Source organism: Siniperca chuatsi, linkage group LG13, assembly GCF_020085105.1.
Source record: "Siniperca chuatsi isolate FFG_IHB_CAS linkage group LG13, ASM2008510v1, whole genome shotgun sequence".
Lineage (NCBI taxonomy): Eukaryota > Metazoa > Chordata > Actinopteri > Centrarchiformes > Sinipercidae > Siniperca > Siniperca chuatsi.
The window spans coordinates 21,968,872-21,986,253 of record NC_058054.1 but is presented as its reverse complement, the minus strand read 5'-3'; the positions used below and the strand labels follow the sequence as shown (position 1 = coordinate 21,986,253).

Below are 17,382 nucleotides of genomic sequence, written 5' to 3'. Positions count from 1 at the left end.
GGACAATCCCTCATATCAGTAGAGGGCCAATGCGAGTATCCACAAGCAGATACATCAGTTTAACCTCTGTTGGGAGTAGAAAAGGAGATAATTTAGGGAGGAATGTACTGAATGTGCTGTCTTTCACTTAGGGCTGCTTACAGCACCGGTGGGTTTGACTTAATGTCAAACCATGTTGAATTGTTTGAAACCATAATGGAAGAACAGAGGCAGAGGGGTTATGGCGAGGAGTGGAGACAGGAATGCAGAGAGAAAGGGAAGGGTAACGAGGGTAGAGGACATGGAAGAGGTGAAAAACAAGGAAAAACAGGCAGAAAAAGAAGAGAGTGAAGGCAAGGGGAGCAGATGAAGAGATGAGTCGAGGAGGGGTGGTGAGAGATCACAGGACAGAGAGCGTCTTTGACAGCTAATGTGACATGCGTGACACTGGTTTAGCCTGAAGGAACATTCCCAGGTCAGTGCTGTGTGTGTGTGTGTGTGTGTGTGTGTGTGTGTGTGTGTGTGTGTGTGTGTATCTGGAGTGAAGAAGTGGGGAGAAAAGATCACAGTAATGTTCTGTGTTAGCATTCACCATCACATGATGCTGCCTGCCGTCACACTTAACTCAAACACACGCGCAAACACACACACACACACACACAGTCAGGCCACAATAACAGGCAAAGCTATAACATTCACAGTCATATTATGACTGTGTCTGAACAGATAATGGCTAGAAAATTGATGCTTTTCTTAAAAAAGTACAAAACTGACTAGTTTCTTATTTATTTTATTCATTATTTATTGCAAAAAGAAACCCCTACCTCTTGTCATACCAGCTAAGGTAAGGAGTCAGATTATGATAATGTGGAGCAAATACAGTTACGAAATGCATAAAACCTCAAGAATAGGCCCAATATTGAACAGTATAATACAACAGCTGAATGGTCACACAGCTGAAATGACACAACATCAGTAGTTCAATAACTAGTGGGGAAATGACACAGAGACAATACATTTAAAGGCTATAATGTAATAGGTGATAAAGTTGGCAAAATGCTCAATACATACACACATATTACAGTTTGCCTGCTTCACACGTCGCACACTTGCTATCCAAGAATACAACTTTTGAAGTGCACTGATGCTTATTTCTTCTTGGACAGGGAGAGTGTGCAGTGGTCCATAATGGCTAGTGTTCAGAGTTTTAAGTTAGAGGGAGTTTCGTCTCAGTGAGGGCTGATTTCCAAAAGCACTTCTGTTAAATATGATGTTGTAGATGAGATAACAATGGGCATTTATCCTCATTCAGTCATCCGAACTTAAATTTTAGTTTTGAGTTTAGTTTTTTGTCATCATAACTCCTCCTTTCTCCCTTCTAGGTCCCTCCTCAGCCTGTAGTAGATTTGTTGGTCATGCGGGAGTTGCTCTGGTCAGAGGCGCGTTCTGTGACTTTCAGCTTCATGCACAACTGTTTCTCATCCATCAGCATCTCTGCCGGTAGGCACCAGCAGCACAGGCAGGACTAGAAGAGGAAGAAAGGTGAGTCAGAGAGATTGCAAGGCGTATGCTGACAGAAACGCGCAAGTGTGCGTACGGTATTCACAGCTCGGTAAACGAAAGAAGTGATTCCTTCTTTTTTGTTGCCTTAAAGGTAGTTCAAAATAGTTTGAAATAGAAAAATACGCTTATTCGCTTTCTTGCCGAGAGTTAGATAAAAAGATTGATACCATCTGCTCAGTATGAAGCTGGAGCCAGCAGTCAGTTCGCTTAGCTTAGCACAAGAAGTTACTGCGCCTGGCCAAGAAACAGTCACATAACCCCCCGGAAAACCACGATCTGTTGTCTTTAGTTTTTTATAGGGATTATAAAAATGAGATATAACATGTTAATTAGCGAGAGGTGAAGGCAGATTTTGTTACCTTCGGACAGAGCGAGGAGAGCTGTTTCTCTCCGTTTCCAGTCTTTGTGCTAACCAAAGCTAACCAGCTGCTGGTGGCAAAGCTTCATATTAATGGTATGGAAATGAGAGTGGTATCAATCCTCTCATCTAACTCTCGGCAAGAAAGCAAATGTGTATTTCCCAAAATGTCAAACTATTTCTTTAAGATATGTTCACTTTGCACGTGGCATATTTTTACAACTAAGTTGCACCTTACCCTGAAGCAGTTCTTGAAGCGCTTGCTGACCATGTAGAGGGCGATTGGGTTGATGCAGGAGTTGACAGATGCCATGTTGATGCCAATGTAGTCCAACACCAAAAAGAAACTAAAAGGGTTACAGAGACACATTAGTCTTCTACCTCTCATTAATTTTCCTACTAAATTATCAAGTTTATTTTTTTTTTTGCGCACTGTGCAACATGTATTTTCTTCCATACCTGAGCAGTTCGCAGCGGTTTGGATCTTTCTCATCGTAGATGGTGAGCTTCAGGATACGGCTGAGGTGGAGAGGCAGCCAGCACAGAGCGAAGACCAGAACCAGACAGAACACAGTCTTAGCCACCTCCCTTCGCTGATCACACACACACACACACACACACACACACACACACACACACACAAATCACTGTATAGTAACATATTGTACTGACAGTTTTGGCCCAGAAAGGGGCATGGTGAAACATTTTTTCGTCTAAATTTTTTTGTCTAAAAGTTTGGTTTTCGTAAATCAAGACAAAGTAAGTTGAAGTGTCAAGTTAGGCTGGATTAAAGTTGGTGGTAAAAACACATAACTGCATGTTTTATAGCTTTAATAGGACACACTTGTGAATGTATGAATGGTATTGTGTAAAGCTTTGAACATAAAATATTCCAGTTTTGTGTTTGCCCTTCCACTAAATTAGAAACATGTCATTTAACTCTAAACACTCAACATGAAGACAGCCAGTAATTAATAACAAAAGGGACTAAATAAGATGAAAGCCATCATCAAACCTGTTTGAGGTGGTCACTGAGAGCAATCTGGACACCATTCTTCTTCCTCAGCATCTCACAGGTCATCAGGGTGTAGAAAATAGCAGTGCAGGCCAACGGCAGGCAGAAATATACACTGAACAGCCACCAGTCCTTCGCTGATTTATAAAACTAAACAGAGAAAAATGGGAGAACGGCACTAGATTATGCGCAAACATCTGTATGAGAGAGCTTAAAGTTAAAGGTGAAACATGGCAGAAGTAAATTTAATGGAGCGTATCCCTGGTCTGACCTGGACCGGAGTGAGGGACTCAAGAGTGGGTCTCAAATCCAGACTTGATTAAAAATCAATTCATCAAAGTACCTCAGTGGAATCAAAACGGTACGTTGTTGTTATTTTAAGATTGATGTAAGACACGTGAACACACACATGTACACACGCACACAGACGCTGCAGTATTTTCTGCCAAGAGAGCTAAAACTCCTGTGATATACAGTTATTTTCATTGTCTGTAAACTCTAACCCTGATCTAGCCAGGAAGCTTTCACAGTATGACTGAGTGTATGCGCTTTTAAGTTAAATATGCACATATATTCATACACGAGTCAGGATGTGTGCACATCTGCACCTCCGTGTGTGTCTGTACGTGTCAGTATTTACTATATGTGCATGTGCAGGTTTGCAGCGTGCACAGCTGTGTCAGCACGCACTTTTTTTCTCCACACTGAATGATATGCCTCCTAAGGTCTGTGTGTCACAGCTCACCCTCATAAAACCAGTTTTCTGCATGGGGTGCAGCAAACAGATCCTCAAGTGTTCTCCTTTGTAGTCCATGGTGATCATGTCGAAGGCTATTGCCTCTGGCACAGCCAGAATGATGGATAATATCCAGATGACCACTATCTCGATAGCCATCCACTTTGGAACGCCGATCCCTTTGATGCGGCTCCACGAGGCTACGGCACGATACCTGGAAGATCCAACATGTGTAGTCAGCTAACCAACAAGTGAACATTAAAGGAATAGTTTGACGTTTTGGGAAATACACTTATTCACTTTCTTGCTGAGAGTTAGCTGAGAAGATCGATACTACTGTAATGTTTGTACTGTAAATGTGTCCAAAGCCACCAGCCAATTAGCTTAAATTAGCTAACCAACACCTCTAAAACTCACCAAAACCACAGATTTCTGTTTTTACGTTCTGGTTTTTGTACTGATTAAACACACAAGAAATAAGACGTGTGAATTAATGTGCTTTAGAAGTGCTGGTAGTATTTTACCTTTTGGACAGACCCAGGCTAGCTGTTTTGCCCTGCTTCCCGTCTTTGTGCTAAGCTAACATCACCTGACTGTAGCTTCATATTTACCGTACAAACACGAGAGTGGTACAATCTTCTCATCTAACTCTCAGCAAGAAAGCGAGTAAGTGTATTTTCCAAAATGTTACACTATTCTTTTAATCATTTCTGTCAGAAACCTTAACGGGATCTATCTTGGTTTAATTCTGAGATATTGAGTATCACACATCCCTCTCTCATTCCAACTGACAAAACTGAAGCATACATTCTCTAGCTTTTTAACCGTAAAGGCTTTTTTTGAAAACTAAGTTTCAAAAGTAAAACTAAGTAAAAATAACTCAATTTTAATAAAATGATCAGATGATCCCAAGCTCAATGTAGTTGACAGTCGTATGTGTCAATATATAGATCAGCAAAGCTAAAAGCAGCCAATAGCAGGGAGGTCAAAAGTCATTGCTCTCACCATATTTCTGTAATTCCTGACTGTTGACGTAGCATTAGGAAATGAAAATAGGAGCTAACGTGAGAGGAAGGGTGAGTTGTCCATTGGTTGTGGCCGGGTTTACCTGTCAATACTCAAAGCGCACAGACTCAGCACTGTGATCCCCACTGAGGCTTTTTGGACAAACGGCACCAGCTTGCACAGAGTCACCCCGAAAGGCCAGTCCTCCGCCAGGAGCTGGAGAGAGAGACAGAGACAGAAAGAGTTGATGACTGAGTTAAACCATGAGAAGGAGTGAAGCAAATCGTTGTTTTCCCCAGTCTCAGGCATCCAGTGTTGACCAGATATGCGCAAACCTGAACTGGGTTTCTATGAACATCCAGAGCTTTTGTTTTTGTCTCCTTGTCAGGTTTAATGTTTTTGGTCTTTTCTTGAAAACATAGTGAGGCTTCTTTTGGAGCTCAAGGCACCGTAACCCAGAGAGATACGGTAGTTCTTCAAGAACAACAAATCTATGCTTAACCTGTAGAATATGGGACTTTTCATGTCTGGAATGTGAGTGTAGATCAATTGGAATCATATGTGGCCCTGTATCTCCTCTATCTCTGCTCTGGTATGCAACTGAGTCTAGTTATTTTGACATGCTTGCCCCTTACCCAAATATACAGATACTTTGGCCCTCTCTCTCTCTCTTTCTCTTTCTCTCTCTCTCTCCTCTCTGTCTCTCTCCCTCACTCACACACACACACACACACACACACACACACCTTGAGCCCGACACAAAATAACATGCCAGAGACATAATGGGATATAGAGGGGCTCAGAATCCAGAAAAGTAATAACATGAAGGAACTACTTGGAAGCCCCTTTTCAAGAGTGTGTGTTAGGAAAGGGTGTGTTTGGGAAGGATTTAAAGTCCAATATGCAGCAAAATATTTGTATATGACCGTAAAAAGTTATTGTAATAAACTTTAAGGGGGTATTATACAAAACAAAAGTGCAACAAAAAAATGATTGAAAAGCTAAGGGAGTTTCGAATTGACTGGAAATAAAACTAATGTTAATCTTCCAAAAAGATCACTATAAACCTAAATGGTATAGCTCACCTTGTAAACATTAATGGGAATGCCGATGATGATGTGCAGAAGGTCTCCGAGTGCCAGGCTGCCAATCAGGATGTTCGGCCCGTTACGCATGCACTTATTTTTATAGATGATTCTCAGCAGAGTGGAATTACCAATAATACCCACAACAAACACCAGGCAGGACACCACCGTATTAATGTACTTGAAGGTGTCTCGTATTTCCGTGGGTCCAGTGCACATGGGAGGTAACCGGCGGCGCGGCATGGTGATGTTGGGCCTCACCGGACCCTGCACTCCTCTCTCTACGAGCCCAAGTCTCTGGGTAACAGTAAGAGGGTCCTGGGGCACTTGTTTCTTTGGCTCCAGCTGCCCACTGGCCACAAGGATGTGACCTGCCAAGAGGAGTAACTCCAAGCAGAGGAGATGAGTCTTCATCCTGGAGTTTAGTTGTAAATATGGCTTTTATCCAACAAGGCCGCAACTGATCCTCTTTGAGTGCGCCTGTAACACAAACAAGAAAGTACTCTGTTCAAGGCTGCTATTATTATTATTATTCCATATGAAAAAGAAACCACCTCACTGTCTAATTATTATTAGATGATAATATAAAAATATAATATAATGATTATTATTATTAGGCTCCAGGATTTATTATGTGACTTTAGCCCACTCTATATAACCTCAGTAAAAACTCACAATTAAGATCTGCAGACACACCCTGCAGAAACATTATAGTCATTTTTAGTTAGTATGAACTGTACACAAATTATTAGGGGGAAATAGTGGATCAGAAAAGGGGTATTATAATTTTTATTTTGGCTGAAGATAGGTTAGTCTGACTTTTTTGAGAGATCAGGGAAGGATCTTTTATTTGTATTATTTCAGCCTTCCTTTGCAACAAAGTTAATAGTTACATAAATAGTTATATCAAAAAGACTTTCACTTGCAACATGGTTCATAAAGGTGTCCTTTTCCATATGCAGAGGACAACAGTTCTGTCTCTGTATCGGGGTTTTATTAATGTATTGGTGATGCACATTAGATGTTATATTAAGATAAGGTTTAAATGGAAGTGCACAATGTACCAATTTAACACTGTTATATTATTTTGACATTTTGCGGGAGTGTGTTGTAGTCAAGAGGAGGTCAAAAGAGACATTAATAACCCTGGGGAGGGCCTTGCTTTTTTTTTTAACAAAGAGATACATAAGGTTCAGCCCCCCTCACCACCCCAATCATTTCCGTACAGTTCCTAAATCAGTGAATTAATGTTCTCCAGTCACTGCTGTTTAAGCTCTTACTTACCTAACTTCTAACTGAGGTAGAAATCCTCCAATATTTGTGCCTTTTAGATCAGACTTCCCCACTAACTCTCAAGCTCTCGGGACAGAGAAAAGTCCCCAAAGCAGATGGTTGTTGTTCCTGCAGGGACAGCCCAGTCATCTCCAACAGCAACTGTCTTCTCTGTCACTGGTGTCAAAGTGAAAAAGATCCAGATCTGTGATCCAGAGGCTCCAGTCAGCTCCTCTCACTCCTCCTCTTCACTCCTCTCCAGTACTCACTGCTCAGTCTCAGTGTCTCAAGCGTCTGCTGAGTTGATCCCTGTCCTCCAACCCCTCCTCTTCTTATGTAGAGGAGGGGGTGGAGGAAGACAGAGGAAGGCAGGCAGGATGTTCACAAGTTATTTAGTGTTCAACAGAGCGCCTTTAATGGAGGGAACAGGGTAAAATCATAAATCAGTTTGTAAGGAGTTATACTGTGTTTCTGGTATGGTGAATTTATAGTGCTTACTTTATTTTTATGGTATATTTCATTCCCTAATGGCATCAGCCATTAATATTCCTGACTGATTATTCCTATTTTATTTGTCCTATTAAAATGTGTTTAGTTTGAGCCTACTGTTGTTCTCTTTTGTAAGGTAAACAGTGAAAGAAAACTCTGTTACCAGTATGTGATAGTGAACAATTTCCTTTAATCTACATCCACAACAATCATATCACTTACATATCAGGCTGTCAGTGTGCAGGCAAATTGTAGATAACTTCACCATATTTGCCAAGCTGTTACTCATTGTAATGAGAAATCACGTTAAGAAAATGCAGAAGTTACAGTGGTCCCTCCCTCCTGCATGCAAGCCTTCATCTGTCAAACATGGTTTAAGTAAATTGTTATCATTATTTATTTAACCTGTTTGGAATGGAAGCAACACAACATAACTTAACAAGTTAGTAGTCAAAGTAAAGTATTTGAAAATTTGTTTTGAATACATTAGCAGAAAAAAACAATAAATTTACAATATTTAACATTTGAAAATGCTGAGCAAGATACACATTTCATCAACTTTACAACACTTTACATTTCTTTGTGCACTACTTTATCATACAAAGCTGTAATGCAAAGATCAGTGCATCTTGAATCCTTTAACAAGAGTCTACAGCAAGGCTAGCGGCTCTATGGCCGCTCCTACGGCACAGCACTGCTAAAGCTAAATGCTAACGTCAGCATGCTAACATAGTCACAATGGCAATGCTAACATGCTGATGTTTAGCAGGTTTAATGTTTACCATGCTCACTATCTTAGTTTACCATGTTAGTGTGCTAACATTTGCTAATTAGCTCAGGCTAATGTAATGTCATTAGTTTTGCAGGTATGTTGATCAAAATCCAAAGTACTGTACAAAGTGAAATTTTGACACGACGATACGACTATATGGAAAGTTAAAGAGATTACAGTTCAGTAAGACAGTAAGCGTCTTTTGGTGAGTCTCTTGTTTTTCATATTTAGACTGTTATCATAACATAAATGTAGTAATATTGTTTTTATTACTGTACATTAATGACCTAAGGTGTGTCTCTTGTACTGTCTGGACCACATCTGTATTGGCCCAGTGTTGAAGAGTTAAACTCAGGCCAGACGGCTATCAGCACCAGATGTGTTTCTCTGTTGCTAGATTACCATCTCAGGAAAGTCTGTTGATAGATTACCATTTCGGCAAAGGCTATTAGGTAGACTGTGTTTTTTTTCTAATGTTTGTCTGCTGCCTGTGCAAAAGAGCTCAAGAGAAAGAGATGCTTATCTTTGTTAAGGTAGTGTTCTACTCACTAAAACTGCCTAGTCTGCTTTACCACCAGATCTGAGAGGATTATGTGTGAGTGGTCACAGAACTGTACTCAGTGCATGTGTGTGTTGTGCTTGTCCTTATACCTATTTCCATGTTACAAGTTTGTTTCCGTGTCTCAATTTTGTGCATCCTCCTTATTCCTACTTCAGCTAATATGATACATTTAGGGACTGTATGGAAATTATTACGGGGTTGGAGGGGGTCAGAAAAGAGTATTGTAATAATTGTGATATTAAATCATCAAAGTGCAATTACAGGGAAAGATGACTACTCTCCAGTTTCAGTTTCATTTCCAAATCTTTGCTGTCATACAGCTATATTGTAAATATATAATACTATAACACTCACAGGGCAGGGCTGTATGTAATTCTTGATACATTGTCTATATACAGATGTATTGATATCAGAATGGCCTTCGTCAGACACTGTCAGGTAAAAACAACCGAACCATCTCTGTGACTACTGGGCAAACTCCATACACTAATGAAGGCCAAGAGATGTGGCTGAAAGCTCCAAAAACGTTTGACTAAGTTGTGCTAAGATTTTACTGTTTCCAAGGTTATAATATTGTATCTTTAGGGATTAGGTTGGATGCCAGAATATTAAAATGTTACAGGGACCGGAGTGATGGATCTGGAAACATCTGAGCTCATACAGCCTCTTCCTCTTCTCAAGAACTGAGTTTGGTAACACACTAATGATGGTCAGGTGACTGAGATGTTTGCCTTATCACTTTTTCACTTGAGAGTTCCAGAAACACCCCCCTCTGTGTCTTCCTGGCCTGCTACTTCAGGGCCCAGCAGGGGGTCTTGCCTCTTCATCCAAAGCCACTGGCAGCTTCTCTCTGCTCCTCCGACGCAGCTTTGATGGCTAAGCGCAGGCTCTGACCTCTGAGCAATCTGGTGGTAGATATGTAAGTTATGTTTAAAAAAGTACATTTTTCTGAACTCGGCCTCTTGTGTATAGTAGTGTCAGTGCAAATCATTTCCACTCTATCACGTATTAATTATATTCAGTTTATTTATCCCTCCACTTTTTAAGAGAATATCTAGATCCCACAGCTTATCACAAACTTTCCCTCGTGCCGTTTCGTCCTTCAACAACATTAGCGCCATTTTGACTTGTGTGCGCCCTTTCCCATTTGAAACTGCGAAATCTTCTACATGCCATGTTAATGGCAAAGCTATCACAATATCACACATAAGATGTGAGGAGCAGTAGGTGAGTCTTGTGAGTAGGGAGACAGTCCTCTGGCTCAGATTCAAGCCCCCGAGGCCCCCGAGGCAACAAGCATCAAACACTGAAACTCTACATGACTCAGTAACTTGGGTCTGTAACGAAGAGAGAAATGTTCTCTCTTGGGAATAATTAACATGAATTTCATCACATTAAAATGCCCCCCCGGTTTACAATTGGGTGAGGGACGGGACGGGACTTCATGCAGTCACTGGGGCTAATGTTAAGTCAGTGATGGTCAGTAAATACCTCCAAACCATCGGCTGGCTGCTTGTTAAACCATGTATACGTAAGATGTAACGTGTGCTGAGGCTTTGAAGTTGTTTAAAAGGCCCCTTTGACGGAACTGGGCTGAGTAAATAAAGTGATGTAACGAGAACTACTACCTAATTACTTTTGCTATAAAGTACATTTGCTATAAAGTAATTAGTATTATTAAAGTAATATAATTACTTTTTTAATGAGTAATATGTGTGTTATACTTTTCTTAACTTGCCCAACACTGCCCAGGAATCTTTTAAGTGCTTAAATAGTCTACATGACTCCACCAGTTCATGGCTGAAAGAAGCCCTGACATCAATGGGTAAAAAAAAAAATAGCTGTCACTCAAACTCATGTTTTACTATCTCCCATATTAACAGACTTTTACCACTCTTGTCTGACATTGCTTGATGTCCCAATAAACAGATATACAATTTAAAGCAAAGAGGGGCTCGCTCTTTCCTCTCAGCATTGTCTGTTTTATATGGGAGCCCCCCCCCCCAAAACTCTCTAAGCTGGTTTCTTTAAAAGCAGAAAATCGTCTTCAGATATAGGCCTGCCAGATCCAAGAAGCGCGACAAAGCGCTGACTTGTTTTGAATAAGCAGAGATTCATTGCCTTCAGTGTCAACAAGAGGGCACCTTACCTAACACACAATACACCCTCAGAGCTCACTCTGTTAGGAGCAGGACAAACTGACATTACAGCTGAATTATGCCCACCAGTGTGTTGTTACACATATATCTTGAGTGTGTCCTGTGTACTCCAAGAGTCAGAACAGGCTGACTGGCCTTTGTCCTGTAGCTTTGTGAAGTGGGTGGTGGGTTAATAGAGAGTAATTAGCTCCCACTTTATTAGATCTATAAAAGAAGCATCTCCTGGCTGAGTCATTTCTTCACTATCAATCCTTTGTTCTCTCTGTTTGGTCCTCAAGTGCCTTGGTCCTTTAAAAAAAAGGTACATGAAAGTCTTCAGGGAATGGTCTTTTTGAACATATTATACATTATTCTGTCCTCAAATAATAGGACAATTTTGTAAGTAAATGTCCTCAAGGTATTTTCGCATCTGCGTCAAGGGCAGAGCACATGTTTTCACCAACTGGGATGCTGCCAGAGGTGAGACATGTTGAATTTGAACCCACAGAGACTAGTGCGCCAGCAGTTTTCTGTGATAAGATGAGTGCTTAGTTCAACACTAACCCCTCATTTGCTTTTACTTTTGTGTCAGCAGTTAATTTGGAACAGTAAGTGGATATCCTTTGGCAACTCTCTTTCCTTCAACATTAACGTGCTAGTGAGTATTTTTTCAGATTATTTGTGGTGATATTTTAGACCGCACACTTAGTATTTATAAACTTTTTATTTAATCAGATTTAATCAGACATTCTCGTTTAGATTGAGATCTCTTTTTCAAGAGAGACTTGAGAACAACAAACATTCATAATCAGACAACCACAACCAGAATACACTTAAACTTACTCACTTTTAGAACTATAAAACACTTACAAGATTCATGAAAACATATGGCTTTAAAATCGCCATGGGGAACTAACAAATCTAGCTTGAGGGCAGTTAGCAGTTTATTTCATTTAAAAGATGCAGAGTTCCTGAAACTAGTTCTGCCAAGATTAGTGCGTACATATGGAATATCTAAAGTTACGTAGTTATTGGATTGTGTACTATAGTTACAAAGATTTAAAAGTGAGAAGAGATGTGAGGCCATTTGGCAGCTTTAATAGTAGAGCTTTATAGATAAATATCATGAGATGATTATTTCTTGTTGTCAGTAAGGACGTCCAACTTTGTGAGTGAGTATGAAATTTGTCTTTAACGATAAAGCATAATGCACTGTGATAAACAGGGTTAATCTTAGCTGCGCTAACCATGTCTTTACATGGCCGTGAAAAAGTCACTGAATAATAGCCTATTTGGTAGTGTTGGCTATGTCTCCACCATTTGATGGTAAGGGTTAGGGTTGAGCGAGTACTCGGCTGAAATGTGTATCCGGTACAGATAATGTACTTTTTACGAGTACGAGCAAAATGTGTCAATATCTGTACTCGTAAATATAGCAACTTTTATAAAAAAAAAACTTGCTCTGAAGCTCTATTCTGAGGCTGTTCTGTAAATAGTTTTCTAATAAATATAGCAACTCTGATCAACCAATATCAATTTCAGGCTTATATTAACTTCCTGTTAGTCCCGCCCAGTTCCTCTGTAAGCACCACCCACGTTTCTCTATCTACGTTTTATATGTCTTATATTAAAGTGATCTCTCCCTCACTGCACTAAGCTTTATGCAATTGAATGTGTGATGATGTCATCAACATGCAGATGAGCGTATGATGTCATCTGGTGACTTTTAGCGACTTTCTGAGCTAGTGCTAGCTACTTTCATTGGAAAAGAGTTGGCAACACTGAGTAAAGGTGCTTTAATGACTGGAGAGGCCTTTTGTTAGCATAGCTGAAGAGAGACTGATGTTAGTCCAGCAGTGTAAGCAGGCTTCAGAAGCCTGCGTTGAATGTCTGGGAGCAGGTAAAGAGGGGGGTGATCTGGGACACTGAAATCCACTGTTTGGTCTCCTTTGTGTCATGGAGCCAACTCCTCAAACAACAATGGGTGGCCACCTGATGGCCCTGTATACTTGCCTGCACTCTTACAATTACATTCAGCTTTATATTTCAAGACAGTCCAAGGGACATGATTCATGTGTGAAAAAACGTTTCAGTGTCATAAAAGTTTATGACTAGCATACTAAGCTAACTAGCATGTTGCCAGCACCGACAGTGAGCGGCTAAAATCACCATGAATTATCTCAACTAAGTCTAGGGGGAAAAATACTCCTTTTATTGTTCGTGTATAAACTGCTCCACAAAAAAACAATCATTTTTTAGGCAGTTATGAGACAGGAGTCAGTGCAAATACATATTTTTAATAAACCATGTGAACTTATTGTCCAGTTATCAACCGAGCTAAGCGGACCAGCTAACAAGCTTGCTAACTGACCACTAATTAGCTTGGAGAGCTTTATTTTGCCTCTTCTAACTATTTAGCTTAAACGCTTGAGAAAGGTTCAAATTGCCTTCTCACCACCTGGTTAATCATGCAGTGGGCGTGAATATTGGATTGTTGGTTTTCGGAAAGAAATGGTCAAACGCAAGCGCCCCCCCACCTTTAGTACTGGACTTCCATAGAAATGCTCAACCAAGCTTTGGCACATTTCACCATGTGTACTGATAAATACGTCGCAGTCACAGTTGGAGTCCATCCCCTCCTCTCTAAATGAGTTAACTTGAAAGGCTAGCAGACATATTGTAATTAGAAGGCTCTTCCACAATGATAGGGCTCAGTGCTGTTACAGTTGTCATTACAGAAAAGCCTTGTTATACAGGTAGGAGCCTGCTGTAAAATGCGTCCTGTGTCTCCTTTCTCGCTCTGTTCTACTCCTCCTATTCCCCTTTTATCTTTGCACCCTTTCTCTCCCTATTCTTCCCTCCTTGTCTTTTTTTCTGCCCCCATCTGTGTTCTTTATCCCCTCCAACCATCTCCAGGGTTTGATTTTCCCTTCTGTTGAGAGACAAAAAAGGAGAGGTTGTGCCCCTCTGACGCTCCTCACATCAACAGTAGGCACAGATGAAATGACTAAACTGCAGCCCTCGGGCTACCCCTGCACCCGGGATGCAGCACTGCATGTGCTCGTGTGTGTGCGAATGTTATTGTATCTGCATGTTGTGTGTGTGTGTGTGTGTGTGTGTGTGTGTGTGTGTGTGTTTATTCCCCTTTAGGCCATCTTCTTTTCTCTCTTTCCCTCTCTGTCTGGTTGTCCTCCTGTGATAATGGTCCATTAACACAGAGCCCTTCTTGACATCAACACAATACACTCTTATATGTGTATCTACTCTGGAAGGAAATGAGGGTCATTAATATTTTGAGTTTGTGAAATGAGGTTCACAAATAATTTCACAGCCTGCAGTTGTATATCACCTTTTGTGTGCACGTGAAAAAACATTGCACGTATTTGAATGTGTGAATTTGTAAAAAAAAAAAAAAGTTCTCACAAATTCAAGTTTGGGAATGTGTAATAAAGTTTTGCAGCTGTAGAAATATTTAGTGCATGTGTGAAAAAGGTTTGTGCACACAGATACCATTTTCAAGTGTAAAAACTGAGAGATGCACACACAAATTTCCTATTATGCGTACGTGACACTGAAGTTACAAGCACAAGCAGAACCTTTTGCCCCCTGATTGGACAGTTTGACTTCCCCTGATTGGACGGTCAGTGGGCAACATGCTGATTGGCTAGTCAGCTCAGGCGTTAAAAAACTAAATTTGTGCTTGTAACTCGTAGTTTGTAACTTCAGTGTCACATACACATAATATTTGTGTGCATCTCTCAGACTGTGTGAAACCTCACTGTTGAAAATATTCCTGCCCCAAATTTTAATTAGACATACACAAAATATTTCTACAGCTGCTTCACACATTCACATACGTGCGTGCAATTTTTTTTTCACGTGCACACAAAAGGTGATATACAACTGCAGGCTGTGAAATTATTTGTGAACATCATTTCACAAGATCAAAATATTAATGACCCTTATTTGCTTCCATAGTCTACTGTCTAAAGGTCTTCCCCAACTCTTCAAAAGAGCAAATATGCACGAGTAACAGAACACACACAGCTATTATGAGAAAACCTGCTGATTTTTCACAAGCACCACAAAGAGAGAAGAACAGATGGAGAGAAGTATCTCTAAAGAATGTGGCATGTATCTGAAATATTGTGCTGTTGCTTGGATACATGTGTATTTTTTTCCAGCAGATATTAGGGCGTCGAGCTGAAATTTTCCACATATTGCACATGAAAGGATGCTGTTGGTTGGCATCCGCGGCTGCTGTGTACACACACATGCAAAGGTTGTACAGAAGCAGGAGAACGCACACACATGTTCAGATGCAGAATAGAGACAAAATGTGGACTATGGTACAAAGCTATGATAACATGCTATCAGCTCTCACATGATGTGTGCTGTGCATGCATGTGTATGTGCTTTGAGTAACATTTAACAGATGCTGAATGGCCATGTGACCGTCGAAACAGAACCTGTCTGCAGAGATTTAAAACTTTTTCCGCAATGGTTCTCTTTCTTTCCTCCACACATGAACTCCTGCACTCCATGCATTTCTTGGACCATCCTTTGGACTCTCTCACCGTAAAGATATCACACCGCCTGCCTCCCATATGCATATATTATTTCTTCTTCCCTCACTCCCTTCTGAAAGGAAAGATTAATCTTTACTGTCTCTGTTGCTCTCCTTCCTTCTCCCCCCGGAAAGCTGCAGTCTTTATTTGACGTGTTGCCTCACACACACACACACACACACAACAACAGCACCACCAGCACCAGCGTGTGAATCGATTAAAGACACGCTTTCACCTTGGATGGGGTCAGGATCACCACCGAAACTGTGCTTATCTTTGCAAAAGACAAAATAGTCTCATCCAGTGGGAGAAAACAGTAGAACAGCAATTTTGCTTCAGCGTCAACATGTCTTCTGGACTGTGCAAGGATGAGAGTAATAAAGGATTCACTATGAAGGGAATGTGACTTTTCCTAATTCAATTTCTCCCTCCATCTCCCTCTCTGACTCTTGTCCTGTAAAACCCTCACAGTAATTAAACCGGTTCAAAAATAATTATTACACTATTCATCCCCCTAGCAGTGAAACTTACCGCATGATAGTCTTCACATGGTGTAAGCAGCGATAGAGCAGCTCAGTGCATGTAAAATGCCACAAAGGAGGCTCTCTCTCTCTCTCTCTCTCTGTCCCCATCTGTCGCTCTCTCTTTCACACATTCTGCACACTCAGTCATCAGGCTATCACCTTCGTTTGCACAAAAAACAGAACATATTTGCTAGTTTTTCCACACAAACAGCACAGCTTTCTCTCTATCTCATGACTGACCCGTTCTCCTGTTCTTTCAAATATTTGCGGTGTTTTGAATCATCAAATCATCAGACATCATTAGTCCATTATTTGATTTTACTCGAAACCCACCAAAAGCAAAACCAAGCACATTGGTTTAATAGAAATTCTACTTATGCTAGCATGCGCTAGAGATGGGTAGCTAGAGTTAAATAAACAATTTATCTCACTGTAGCAAATAAACAAGACAAATAGCCATGCTAGCAAAAGAAAGTAAATTTGCCGTACAGAATCAAAATGTATTAACTAATATGTTATGTTTAATTGACAATAAGAAGGGTGTGGAACTTCATGTTGTCATGATGATGCGACAAAGCAATAAACCTTGTAAACAAAAGAACTGTTCTTTTATGTAGAGAAATGAATATGATGTCGTACAAAGTATGGACCACCATTTTCTGTATTAACAAAACTATTCTTTCAGGACATCACTAATAATTTGGGACAGCATGTGTGATAATATGGCATACAGTTTCAGTAGTGTAAGCCCATGCTTGCCACTCTAATGACATATTGCCAAGAATATTTTCAACTGATCTCTTGTTGTCTAATGTTAATCAATTGAACATGCCTAAGGTTACTGGATGGTACATATTCACCGATTATGATGTGCTGAATAGCTAATGAAACAGAAAATGTGAATGTGCAACAATTAATTTATCATGGCTGGTAATAAGTGAAAATGTAAGTGAAAAGCTGAATTCCACCGGCCCTCAGAGCGAGTGTGTTTGTCTGCTAAGCCCCTCCTCCTCTCCTCTGTGAGGAAAGACAAGCAGACAGACAAAAGACATTCCAGAGATAGAACTTGTGTGATTTTATTTAACTATTTCATTTGCTGTTACAGATATATGTGTGGATAAACTATATATGGTGTGTCGTCATGCAGATGGCGTAACATATATTAGGCCTACCATGTATGACATTTAATTAACACTGTTAATTACTTAGGTTAGGTGGAAAATATCCCGTTTTATTTATAAAGTGTGTGGTGCCTTCCAACACCTGATAAGACAAAGCTTTAACATGGGAGGATTAAACTTAAAACTTTATCAATC

At 40.4% G+C, this 17,382-nt stretch overlaps 1 protein-coding gene across 1 annotated transcript; it reads right to left on the bottom strand.

The window, feature by feature from the left end:
* Positions 1–753: 753 nt before the first annotated feature.
* Positions 754–7,431, bottom strand: ednrba (endothelin receptor Ba). Its single transcript, XM_044220125.1, has 8 exons — positions 7,026–7,431; positions 5,742–6,221; positions 4,760–4,872; positions 3,661–3,865; positions 2,916–3,065; positions 2,360–2,493; positions 2,139–2,247; positions 754–1,504 (listed from the first exon to the last, which is right to left on the bottom strand). The coding sequence occupies exons 2-8, from the start codon at positions 6,153–6,155 to the stop codon at positions 1,370–1,372; spliced, it is 1,260 nt and encodes a 419-aa protein (XP_044076060.1). The 5' UTR covers positions 6,156–6,221; positions 7,026–7,431; the 3' UTR covers positions 754–1,369.
* Positions 7,432–17,382: the final 9,951 nt, after the last annotated feature.

Excerpts from the sequence above, each read along its gene's own strand:
- ednrba (XM_044220125.1), bottom strand. The coding sequence starts at position 6,155 with ATGAAGACTCATCTCCTCTGCTTGGAGTTACTCCTCTTGGCAGGTCAC. Across the intron at positions 3,866-4,759 it reads TGCGCTTTGAGTATTGACAG|GTATCGTGCCGTAGCCTCGT; the intron begins GTAAACCCGGCC and ends TGGATCTTCCAG. Across the intron at positions 3,066-3,660 it reads AGAAAACTGGTTTTATGAGG|TTTTATAAATCAGCGAAGGA; the intron begins GTGAGCTGTGAC and ends TTCTCTGTTTAG.